This window comes from Gymnoscopelus microlampas (assembly GCF_963454915.1).
Source record: "Gymnoscopelus microlampas genome assembly, chromosome: 5".
In the NCBI taxonomy this organism is placed as follows: domain Eukaryota; kingdom Metazoa; phylum Chordata; class Actinopteri; order Myctophiformes; family Myctophidae; genus Gymnoscopelus; species Gymnoscopelus microlampas.
The window spans coordinates 47,330,177-47,342,913 of record NC_139942.1 but is presented as its reverse complement, the minus strand read 5'-3'; the positions used below and the strand labels follow the sequence as shown (position 1 = coordinate 47,342,913).

The following is a 12,737-nucleotide window of genomic DNA, read 5'->3' as shown; positions in this document are numbered from 1 at the left end:
AGTCTGATTCGACTGCCAATCCCTCAGTCGAATCATCCAATCCCTCAGTCGAAATATTTTCTTTGCATGATTCGACTGAAAGATGGGCTATTAATTAACTAATAGTTTGGCAAAAATAGGATATATATATATATATCATGAGTTATTGGGAGAAACCAAGCAAGTATATGTTAAATCAGACATTAAGCACCCCCCACAGCCCAAATGTATTTATTTTTGCATGATTCAGACTGATTCGACTGGCAATCTCTCAGCCGAATCATCCAAGAAATATTATTTAAAAAAAATGCATGATCGGACTACAAGTCGAGTATAGGCAACATTTGGCCAATCAGATTATACTATATAAATTCTTAGTTGGGGACAGGCCTAATACACCGACCCAGAGTACAAAAGACCAAACACACAGTTTTAAAAAGCGAAACCCCATTGCGAGCAGCGGAGGAAAACCAAAGGCAGAACTAACAGGAGGAAAATCTAAAGAAAACAAAAACCACTTCATACATGAACTCCACGAGGAGGAGGAGAAGGAGGAGGAGGAGGAGAAGGAGGAGGAGGAGGAGAAGGGAAATCACGGCTATAAATCTCAAAGAGGTTGCTAAAAATACTAAAAATAAAGTGCTAATAGGATTTATGGGCGTCGGCGTGGAGGTTGTGTGTGTACCCTCGGAGCCGGGCTGCTTGAGGACCCCCACAGGGACCATGACGGTGGGCGGGGGCGAGCTGAGCGCCCCGGAGGCCTGCGCCTGCTGCAGCGGTGGGATGGTGGAGCAGTACTCTGCCGGGTTGTTGGGGTTGGGGCTCTGGTTGCAGCCGCTCACCTGGGTGTCCCAGGATTGAACTGGCGGAGGGGGAGATGAGGAAGAGTGTTAAGAGCGTTAAAAAACAACATCTCATGACTGAACACTTGTGTTGTTTTAAGCAGTGGTGGAAAAAGTACTCAAATTGTTTACTTAAGTAAAAGTATCAATATCTATGAAATTAATCTATGAGTCTATGAGTCTATTAGTCTATGAAATTAATGCAAGGACCCCAGCGGAAACACGTCTGCAAGGACTTTTTTGGTGGGACCTTTTAGACAAAAGTATAATAAATGTAACTGTGTTGTTTTACATTATTTTGCCTAATAAAAAATTCAATCAATCAATACTGCAATGTAGAGATACTCTGTGACAAGTAAAAGTCCGGAATTCAAAATTGACTTGAGTAAAAGTACAAAGGTATTGGTATCAAAATGTACTTAAAGTACCAAAAGATCTACAAGCATTGTGAGCATGTAGATCGGCTATTTTCAAATGGCCGAAATGTATATTGGAAATGTTGCAATTTATTTTATTTTATTTTTTATCTCTGGGAACCCAAACTACACTGTAAAAATCTGTGACGGGTCCATTTGGTTCCATTTGTACACTCTCAGAGTAACAAACCCATAAGTGTCTATTTGGTTCCTAACTATCAATCATCTAGCTGGGGACCCCCTGTAACCCCCTAAAAGGACCCTTGGGGGTCCCCGGACCCCACGTTGAGAACCAGTGGTCTACTTTACTTCATCTTACGCTGGAAAGAAGCCCTTGCTCTTTATTTTTAGCGGTTGACACAGAAACCTGACGGTTACCATTTATGTTTTAGATGGGTGAACATTTCTCTCCTATTAAAGCTCCATTCAGGGTCAAGGTCAAGATAACTTTATTGTCATTCAAAATGTGCACGGCAGAACGAAATCACCGTTACATCCAGCTCATGAAAGTAAGTGAGAAATACTATAAAAACTGACACGGTAAGAGTAATAATAAGTTAATTACATAAATATAAAAACACATTTTAAACGTGGTTGTAAAGCACACACTGAATGGATTTTTTATCACACACAGAATAAAATTGCACATCTGAAAAACAATTTCACATTTTAATAACATTATAGCCGTCCTGGAAATATTACAACACGATAGTGTTAAAAGTGTTATATCGTGGATGTTCCCTTTAAAAGAGCATATGCTGTAAGTACATTCAAGGGGATTTATTTTAATAGGATATATAATATATAAATCACGTTAGGATGAGGCTCAAGGTAGCTAGGGAAATCTTTTTTTTGAATGAGACACCTAGTTTTAAACTGAATAAGAAGAATTGGACAAACACATTTTTAATTCATAGGGGTTCATAATTTTTATCCAACTTACATTCTTTATTGTATCTGCTCCAAATTATTTGTCTCTTTTCTGTCTTTGTGATGTTTTTTTTTCATTTTACATATGTATCTGTCCCAAGTACTGCTTGTAAAGTACTTAACCCATTGAGACCTGATTACCTGTGTAATTTTTTGATGTTGAGCTAAAAAGCATTATTTTACAGTTTGGCTATTCAGAAATAGCAGATATACAAGCTCATAGCGCGGCACCGAGTGCCGCGCTACGAGCTTGTAGATCTGCTATTTTTGAAAAATCATGAAAATGTGTGCAACTCTGTTAACATAAATATTCTTTTAAAGCGAACATTTTAACTAAAATCTTCGCTTCTGGGAGTTCCTGGAACAAAATATTTTGAGATGGGGGTTGGCGGCCAAATACATATAACTTTGGGGGTCCTTGACATGAAAAGGTTTGAGCACCACTGATATAGAAACATACGTTTTTCAGAAAACTGTTGGGATTTAGAAGACTTTTGTAGAATCGGTCTTAATGGGTTAAACTGGACAGTATGGAGGAGGTGGTGGTGGTGGTGGTGGAGGGAAGAATGATGATGAGGAGGAGGAGGCTGGAAGCTATCCTGATGATGAACCCCCTCCTCCCACACCCCCTCAACGAGGAGAAGGCAGGACGGATGAGCACCGACGGCAGATTCACTGACCCCTGACGCAAGGGAGTCTGACTGACTCGGTCAGTCGGTCCTTTGTGCCGGTAGCCATGAAGCTACATAATGAAGGCACCAGGCGTTCCGCTTTGTCCTTGGATTAATGACTCATGCTCATGACTGTGGCGTTTTTCTTTTCTCACGGACTGCTGGTATTTCAATGGTATCATAATTAGATGTCTGCTGAGGCAAGCTGCTGTAAATATATTTTATTTACTGTGGATAGACCAGTGGTTCTTCTTAATAATATGTGGGCCGGGGGCCTAGTGGTGGGCCATGAGGATATTGCAAGTGGGCCTGGAAAAACACTAAGATTTTGATGATAATATAACATTAACATAACTAAAATAACTTGTTTTTTTAACAATACAATGTCATGGTGTATCATTTCCATAAAGCCTTGAAAAGTGAGTTGTCATTGTGATGCAGCTAAGTAGCAACTTGTATACTATATAACTATGTTAGTCGTTACATTGATCCTCCGAGCCGGAACACAATAAATTGATCGATTGAAACATGGTCTGAAAAATGCACGTGGCCCACCCATCTGACCACTTAACACGGCAGCCGTATTTCATGATGACACTGGACATAATCTCTCAAGAACAGATTCTGCTCTGCGTTTGAATCTGTCGGTAGCCGCGTTGACAACCCGTGCGCATTGGTTACAAGTGGGCGTGCAATCAGATCAGGAAGCAGGCCGCGCTTTACCCAATCAAATGTACAGTAGTGGGCGGGATTTACGTGTGTGCCGTTCCTTCCCCACTAGAAACAAGCCGAAACTCATTTAACAATAGCGTCCTCGAAGCCGACAAGACCACGGAAAGTTAGTAACATTTTAAATTGCTCTTTCATCATAGAAACAAGTGGGCTTATAACCAAAACGATCCATGTTCTTTGGGAGAATTGGTGTTAGTGTTCCGTGGAGAAATATTGTTAGTGGGAATGAAAACATAGTCGCACCACCGGAAGTGGAGCGCTGAAGGCAGACCAAAAACCCCGGTTTGCTTGCACACGGGTGCTTGTCCCAGAGCCAAGTGAATAAGTAGACATAATGTAGGCTTATAGTATATACCAGCCCCACATCTCCCCACGTCTTTTGCGTATGTTCCGAGAGGTTTACACCAGACCCATAGAGAGAGAGAGTTGCGTCACGCTTTGATCTCGCCGCAAAGCAGGATGTTGCCTCCTGTAGTTCCAAACATTGGAACTTCCTCATTGAGATCAAGGAATTCATTTCAAAAAGGGCTGGAATTGCAGGATAGTCATTTTCTCTATCCTGCAATTCCAGCCCAGCGGATTCGGCGCACTGGGTGGCAGTCAGACTCACACTGAAAGTTCAGTGAAATAACATTGGAGTCTAATGAGAGCCGGCTGGACAGCTTTTATGAACAAACACTATTTCTGAACGATTGAGACCTTTATAAAATACTCGGCTCGGGAAAATAAAAGAAGACATATCACATAGGGGTGTGCCGATATATCGTCCCGCGATATATCGCGATACGTTTTCGCGACGATATGTATCGTTTTTGAAAAAAAAAATATCGTTTTTGAAAAAAAAAAAAAAACTTTTTTTTTTTTTTTTTTTTTTTTTTTACAATCATAATAATCAGACATGCAAACGGCCCCGAAGTGAAAAGAGTGACAACATGTTTTTTTTTCGGGTCAGGTGTCATACTATTTGGATTCAAAACGGCTATTGTAGCTGAAAAGCTACAAGTTTGCATGTCTGAATAATGCAAAAACAGAATTATTTGTTTGCATTTTCTTTTTTTCTCCTCCATTTATTTTCATAATAAAAAAAGTGCGTATCGTATCGTATCGAAATCGTATCGAAGTTGTGAGCCAAATATCGTATCGTATCGTTTCGTGAAATTAGTGTATCGGCACACCCCTAATATCACAGCATTGTTTTCTGCTGTGTTGCTTTTCCAAAGGTTCCTTGATTGAGATTGATTGAGAAAAATAACTTCCACATTCCATTCTTACAATGGGAGTCTATGCTAGTGACGTAACTCTCTCTCTCTATTGGTCTGGTTTAGCCATGTATTGAGTTTCTGAATGATCCGCTACTAGTGGTGGAAAAGGTACTCATATGTTTTACTTAAACATTAAGTAAAAGTATCAATACTGCAATGTAGAAGTACTCCGTTACAAGTGAAAGTCCGGAATTCAAAATTTACTTGAGTAAAAGTACAAAAGTATTGGTATCAAAATGTACTTAAAGCACTACAAGTAAAAGTACTAAAATGTTTGAAAATAGCAGATCTACAAGCTCACAACGTTGTGAGCTTGTAGATCGGCTATTTTCAAACAGCCTAGGTATAAAATAGGGCTAAAGTGGTTAAAGTATGTTTTATAATGTAGTTATTTATATATGAAAAGTAACTAAAGTTTTCAAATAATGGTAGTGGAGTAAAAGTACAATATTTGCCTCTGAGATGTAGTGGAGTAGAAGTAGAAGTATGTAAAATTGGAAATACTCCAGTAAAGTAAAAGTACCCCAAAATTGTACTTAAGTACAGTACCACTGTCCGCTACGTGTGAAGCGACTCACCATTGGTCAGCGCAGAATGACACGTGACACAGACCCGGGCCTCCTTCCTGTCCATGTACGTCAGTCTGCACTTCAGGCTGCAGCACGCCGCACAGAACACCTGACACACACACACACACACACAAACACACGTTGTATTACTATACTAGTGAGGACATCAAACATTTTAGGACGGCATTGAAAATAGCCGAAAAATGGCAGCAAGCTTGCAGATCAGCAATTTTTCAGTGTGTGACATCACCGACACAACTAAGTAGAAAGTAGGGAAAACTTCCAACCTAAACCCCGCCTCTCTAATGTCTAATCCTATCCCTCACCCCCCAACATGATTTTTTTTCTAATTGTAAAAGTATCTCTAAATGTTTTTTTTTTACCATGAAACAACCCTTTTTCTTGTGAGGGGGACCAGGAAAATGTGTGTGTGTGTGTGTGTGTGTGTGTGTGTGTGTGTGTGTGTGTGTGTGTGTGTGTGTGTGTGTGTGTGTGTGTGTGTATTTTCCTGGTCCCCCTCACAAGAAAAACACACACACACACACACACACACACACACACACACACACACACACACACACACACACACACACACACACACACACACACACACACACACACACACACACACACACACACACACACACAAATAATAGAATACGCAATCCTGACTAAGCAACAATATGGAACATCCAATTTGCCCCAATGGTTTTACTTGCTCAAAAAACAAAAAATGTAAAAGATATTTGTAACAAGTTTGACAGTGAGTATTAATCAAGCTTGCAGAAAAAACAGTTTCTCTGGATGGACACAGTTAGTCTGTGTTTTAACAGCACCTGGCCTTATATATAGTCTCTTAACTCTGGGTGCAACAGTTTATCAAACTAATTAATTTTATCGATTATAAGAAATAACTTTTAATGTAAAAATTTAGTAGCCAATACTTTTTTACCCCATTTTCTCCCCAATTTAGTCATTATGCAATGAATTCCTCCCCACACACATTTCTGTGTTGTCACTGCTGTTATATCCTACTCAGGGCCGGTTCTGGGCTGATCAGCGCCCTAGGCGAGATTCCTCTGATGCGCCCCGCACACGCACGCGTTTCTGGGCGGATTCTGATTTTGTTCTGTTTTTGGCTACTTTATTTTGGTTTTAGGGTTAGGGTTAGGTTAGGGTTATGTTATTTAATTCTTATTTTTGCCTGATTTTACCGATTTATTATCAAAACATTTAAAATTAATTAAAATATGAATTATTATTTTTTTCCACAACTTTTTTTTGCCGCCTCTCCAAACTGCCGCTCTAGGCAGCCGCCTATGTCGCCTGTATGGACGCGCCGGCCCTGATCCTACTGACTCACCTGCCAGTGAGTCATCCTACTCCTCCCGCCCAATACTCCCTGCTATCAGGGAGTGGCCCCAGCCCGTAGGAGTACATATAGTGACAAATATCACCCTCCCCGCCCGGCTTCCCTCCCCTGAACACGGGCCAATTGTGTTTGCATGGACGCCCGACAAAGCCGGTTGCACCACGGTGGATTCGAACGCACAACCTCCGTGGTGGTGGGCAGGGACTTTACCACTGCACCACCCGAGCGCCTATAATAAAAAATAACATTTTGAGGGAATAAATGTAATTTATTTAATAATTAAAAAAAACAGCAAAAATACCAATAGCAAACTCAACACTCTACAACGCGATGCGTTGTGAGCATGTAGATCTTGTAGATTTTCACTATACTGTATTTGATGGGCTTAGGTGGGCTTGAAGGGCTTAAGTGGTTAATTCATGATATATTTTCTGTATGTTTGGGTCCCAAGAGTCCCTTTCTAGAAATGCATGCAGTAAAGTCAAAAGTACAATATTTCTATTTGAAATGTAGTGGAGTGAAGGAGTCATGACTCATGAGTAAACAAAAAAAACAAAAAAACACCCCAAAATGTACTTAAGTAAAGGAGTCAAGTAAATGTACTTAATGACAGTCCACCACTGTATTAGTACTCAGGCAAATGTACTTAGTGACTGTCCACCACTTGTAAATGATGGAAGAAAAGCTTGACTCAACACTGCCAGCTTGTTTGCAGGTTTACTACTCCAGAGTTGAGTCATGTATTGACTCCGCTGTGTCTATTCTTTGCCCCGGTGCTGGTGTCAGTATTATTGCTGTGCCAGCTCCTCCCAGCTCAAGTGGCAGAGTGCGCGTGTTTGTTTACCACCAGGGGAAATTATTAAGCAGCATTCACAGCAGTCCGGCCGTTTTTTTCCAGCAGTGCAGTGTCAGCGGCACGTCTCCGCTTTCAGGCACTGCGTTGGAACGGCCGCCCGCTGCCGCCGTTGCCAGGTTTTGCGAGAGGACATAAGCAGCCATGTGTATTGAAAACAAGCCCAAAAGAAAACACTACAGGGCCACATGAGCACTTCAAAACCTATGTACATTGGCTATTTGAAAATGGCCGATCAATAAGCAAGCAAGCCCAAATAACAACTTTATAGAAAAACAAGCCCAAAGTCGCTTATGATAAGCAGACATGGCAACACTGGCCGCTACTGCAGTGAGCACTGCTAGAAAATATACAATACCCACACCCACACACACACACACACACACACACAGCTCCCAAAGAGCCATGAAATGGGCCTCATTCATCAAACTACTCGAATGACTCGTTCCCTGGTTAATTCCCAAGAACAGCTCCTTGAAGAAGTTCATTCAACGGTGTGTAATGCGTTTGTTGTTCTCACTTCTTTTCGTCTTATGTTTAAGCATTTTGTTCCTCTGTAAAAGCATGTTGGGATAAAAATAACACAGTGCTTAAGTGTTTTAACTGGGGACCCACTGGGACCCCCTGCAGGACCCCTGGGGGTCCCCAGACCCCACTTAAGAGAAGCGGCACTATATAACACTGACCTTGCCGCAGGCCCTGCAGTGGTGTCTCCTCTTGGTGAAGGTGAACTTCACCTCACACTTCATGCAGACGGGGGCCTGGGAGTCGGGCACCCACACGGGGGCCACTTCCCCCAGTGCGCTGAGCGCTTTCCTGGACAGCGCCCCCTGCTGGCCCGCCTGGAGGTCGTTGTCGGGGCTCTGCGAAGGCATCGGGCACGGCGAGTCCACGGCGTCTCGGTTCGTGACCGCGGCGACCCCCACGGCGCCCTGGTCGGCCCCAGGGCCGGCGGCGGCGGCGGCCGGGCCCGGCTCTGTGGCCGGGCCCGTCCGACAGTGACCCTCCGAGTTCTTGTTCTTGCCAAGCGGCGAGGGGCTGAGCTGGTTCTGGACCTGGCCGGAGAGGGGGCGGGGGATCTGGAGCTTGAGGCTGACCGGCTGCTTGGGCCGCGCTCCGCCGTACGGCACACTGACCGGCTGCAGGCGGCTGTTGTTCAGTTTGCTTTGGACGCCGCCACCGCCGCCGCCGCTCACCCCTGATCCTCCACCTCCCACTTCGCCGCTCTCCTGCTTGCTCTCCTCCATCTCCTTCTCCTCCGTTACGGAGTCCTCTTTGGAGGGAACGGGACTGGGAGAGATGCCCTCCTCCTCTTCCTCCTCTTCCTCTGCCTTGTGGTCGCCTCTCTCGTGCTCCACGCCGTTGGGGAGGGGTTTCATCTCAGAGAGCTGGTCAGCGTGTCCCTCTTTGGCGCTCCTCGTCTCCTCGTCCACTTTGAGGCCCTCGGGGGACATGCCGTTCCCTTCGTTCCCGTTGACATCCGAGACCGCCGTTCCGCCCCCGTTCTGGACCCGTTCGCCGGCGTTCGCGCTTCCCGTTCGTCGTCTTTCGTGACCGGAATCCTCCAGAACGGCCTCTTCGCAAGCCTCCCTGCTCGCCGTCACCGGCTCCGGTCTCGGGCGCCACTCTTCCCGTCCGACCCCGTCCTCAAAGGTGAACTGAGGGGGACCTCCCTCTGTCGAGGTGTCCCTCTCCTCTTCCTCCTCCTCCTCCTCCTCCTGGGGTCCATGGGGCCGCCGGTCTGAGGCACCGAGCTGGACGTCCGGAAGAGGCGAGGAGCCGCCGCCGTCGTCTCTCTCCTGGCCGAGCCCGTTGAGCTCCGGGCTGCCGGGGCAGCCGTTCTCCAGGGCGCCGCCGGGCGCCAGCGGCGGCGCCGGGGGTGGCGAGAGGTCGTCGGTTCCCACCAGTTTTCCGATGTTGGGCTGGGGGAGAGGAGGGCTGTGGACATCCGCCGATCGCTCGTCCCCCGGCGAGCCGTCCGAGGCGGGGTCCCCCCCGATCGTTTTGAAGGGCAGCGGGCTCTCCTGGGGGCTCAGGTCGGCGTGGGCCAGGGCAGGGTTCAAAGAGAGCAGGTGGGCCGGCGGGGCCAGGATCTGGGTCCACTTGGCGTCCGAGAGCGTGGGAGTGTCCGTCTCATCTGGGGGAGAAAACGGAAGGTACTTATTAGTTGTATGCCGGTGTGTTGCACCGGAAATAGGTTATCTACAAGCTCACAATGCGTCGGCATCACGTACTTGTGATACTTTTGTGTGACACTGTAGTATGATCAAGTAGGGCGTTAATTTACAAAAAAAAACACAAAATGTATGAATATGGAGATAAGAGGTTTCTGCCCGATTTGTGAGGTCACAGTGACCGTAACCCATTAACTCATTGAGTGCCATTAACGTGTTTCACGTGTTTTAGCGCTATGGTGCAACGTGCCATTAACGTGTTTCACGTGTTTTTGGAAAAAAATAGAAAAAAAACTCAGATTTGCAGCTCCATCCACTCCTTGTTTAACTTATAACTGAAAAAGGTTGTATCTCGCTTCCTAAGCACTTTTTTTTTACTTTGAAAAAAATAAAAAATTAAAATCGTAATGGCCAGAAATAGATAATAATAATTTGGGCACTCAATGAGTTAAGACCTGGAACGCATCTGTGTCACTTTAGATTTCTTTGGCTATTCAAAAATAGCAGATATACAAGCTCATAGCGCGGCACCGAGTGCCGCGCTATGAGCTTTTAGATCTGCTATTTTTGAAAAATCGTGAAAATGTTTTTTTTATATTTTTTTCAGAAAAACTGTTAGGATTTAGAAAATGTGTGAAAGGCCTCAGGTCTTAATGGTCACCTTTGACCTTCTATTTGTAATCAGTTCATCCTCGAGTCCAAATGGACATTTGTGTCAGATGTCAAAAGCTTCTCTCAAGGCGTTTCTGAGGTATCACGTTTACACAGATGGACGGACAAACGGACACGGACGAACATAAAAAGCTCACTACTTGAAACGATAGAAAGTAGCAAGTTGTCGCAAACCAACATGTATTTTAACTGAAGACAGGTCTCACTTAGTGAGCGCTAATAAAGACACGACACGGGACGGGGGGGGGGGGGGGTGTTGGGAGTCCTGGGGGGATGGATGGAGAAATGAGGTTGGCACCGATTTGGGAAATTAAGTGTTGTGGATGAACTGGGAAATTCTCTGAAAATGGGCCAATCTGTTCTGCTCCCCCTGGGGGCCATCAGTCAAACTGACACATGCTGTGGAATGTGGGAGGAAATTCTTGACACACACACACACACACACACACACACACACACACACACACACACACACACACACACACACACACACACACACACACACACACACACACACACACACACACGTATTACTATACTTAAGGGGACATCAAAATGTTAGGACTCTTCATATCTTTTCAACCACATAAAAAAACGATTTTGTGAGGACCAAAAAAAAATTCCTCACGTTGTCCCTTTCTCAAATTCTACTATACTTGAATATTTGGCCCTCACAAGTATAGTAATACAGGTACTCGCACGCGCACACACACACACACACACACACACACACACCATTGTTCTACCCGAATTGGAATCCATGCAAGGCTGTTTTGAGTATAGGCTGTACCAGGTCCTCAAGCAAGCATGTAGCCGAAAATAGGCGATCTACAAGCTCACGATGCTCCGCAGCGCGACGCGTTGAGAGCTTGCAGATCGGCTATTTTCGGTCCATGACACCACCGTGCGAATAATTATAAATCACGCTTTAATCTGCCATGCTGGACTTCTGGCAAAGGATACAGATAATCAGTCGCAGCCAAAATACACACTGAAGTCACACTGAGGGTCAAATACAGTGACAGTGTGTGTGTGTGTGTGTGTGTGTGTGTGTGTGTGTGTGTGTGTGTGTGTGTGGGGGGGGAGGTGTGTGTGCGTGCCTGCGTGTGTGGGTGCGTGCTCAGTAGGGCCACCATTTATCCAAGGGTCACCTTTGAAGAAGCAGCAGAAAAATCTCATCCCCATAGAATAACCGGACGCATTTAGAAAGTTCAAAGTCAACAGAGACCAACGCAATGTTTACTTTACAATTAATGTAAACAAACCGCCTGGAACCCCCAACGCCCCCCCCCCCCCCCCCCTTTAACACGATCTGTCCTGCCCCAGTGCGGGAGTTAAGTGTGAAGAGGGGGAAGGAGAAAAAAATAGCTCCATCCCCTCCACTCTATTGCTTTGCACCAATTACACGCAGCCACACTCGCCCAGGGGAAACAGCTAATCCAATTAATCCTATTCCCACTCCTCCCACCCTCGTTTACCACCCGCAAATATTACTCAAAAGTCATCGCAGATTGTCTGACACCTGCGTGCTCAGCGCCGCTGATTCACCGACAGCCATCCTCCCCGTCGCTCTTATGTAATGGCAACCCAGCGTTCAGATCTATCAATCAAAACCTATATCGATTGATATGTTCTTCCTCCATTTCATGTCTTGGGAGGAATAGACAGGAACAGAAGATTTATTGCTCACAAATGTTTAACCCTCTCTGCCCTCTTTGTGAAAAAGTGCAGGGTAATCAAGTATCATATTCTGTTTTGTCAATGTCTTCTTGGCGCTTCAAAAAAAAAAAAAACCTGTCTGCCAGCGACCTAATCTTATGTTACCATATACAATATTCATTGTCCATAAGTCTGTACATCTCTATTTTAATAGGGCTCGGCGGAGCTTGTGATTCACGCGTCTGTCCTGGCCATGACGTCACCGGAAACGCCAGTCTGTACATTTCTAAACTTGTGTAGAACAAATGTCGCCAGTCCAGTCCAGTCCAGTCCAGTCCAGTCCAGTCCAGTCCAGTCCAGTCATCGGCCATGTTAACTTTAACTACTTTCAACACTTTTGCAAAATGTAAAAAAAAAAATAGCAGATATCCAAACTTGCGGTACGACGTGTTGAGAGCTTAACCCCATTAAAACCGGGAACCCATCTGTGTAACCACTTTAACCATTATTTTAAACTTTGGCTATTCAAAAATAGCAGATATGCAAGCTCATAGCACTCTGCTATTTATTTATTTTTAATCGTGAAAATGTGTGCAAATCTTTCAA

At 44.8% G+C, this 12,737-nt stretch overlaps 1 protein-coding gene across 3 annotated transcripts in view; it reads right to left on the bottom strand.

Moving 5' to 3' along the window:
- The window catches only part of zfyve9a (zinc finger, FYVE domain containing 9a), a 51,473-nt gene that overhangs the window by 27,335 nt on the left and 11,401 nt on the right, over positions 1-12,737 (bottom strand). For all 3 annotated transcript variants that reach the window (XM_084058542.1, XM_084058543.1, XM_084058544.1), the window contains exons 4-6: positions 8,313-9,763; positions 5,411-5,510; positions 665-841 (exon numbers count right to left, since the gene is read on the bottom strand). In XM_084058542.1, coding sequence (XP_083914668.1) covers positions 665-841; positions 5,411-5,510; positions 8,313-9,763 — 1,728 coding nt within the window. The remainder of the gene's footprint in view (positions 1-664; positions 842-5,410; positions 5,511-8,312; positions 9,764-12,737) is intronic.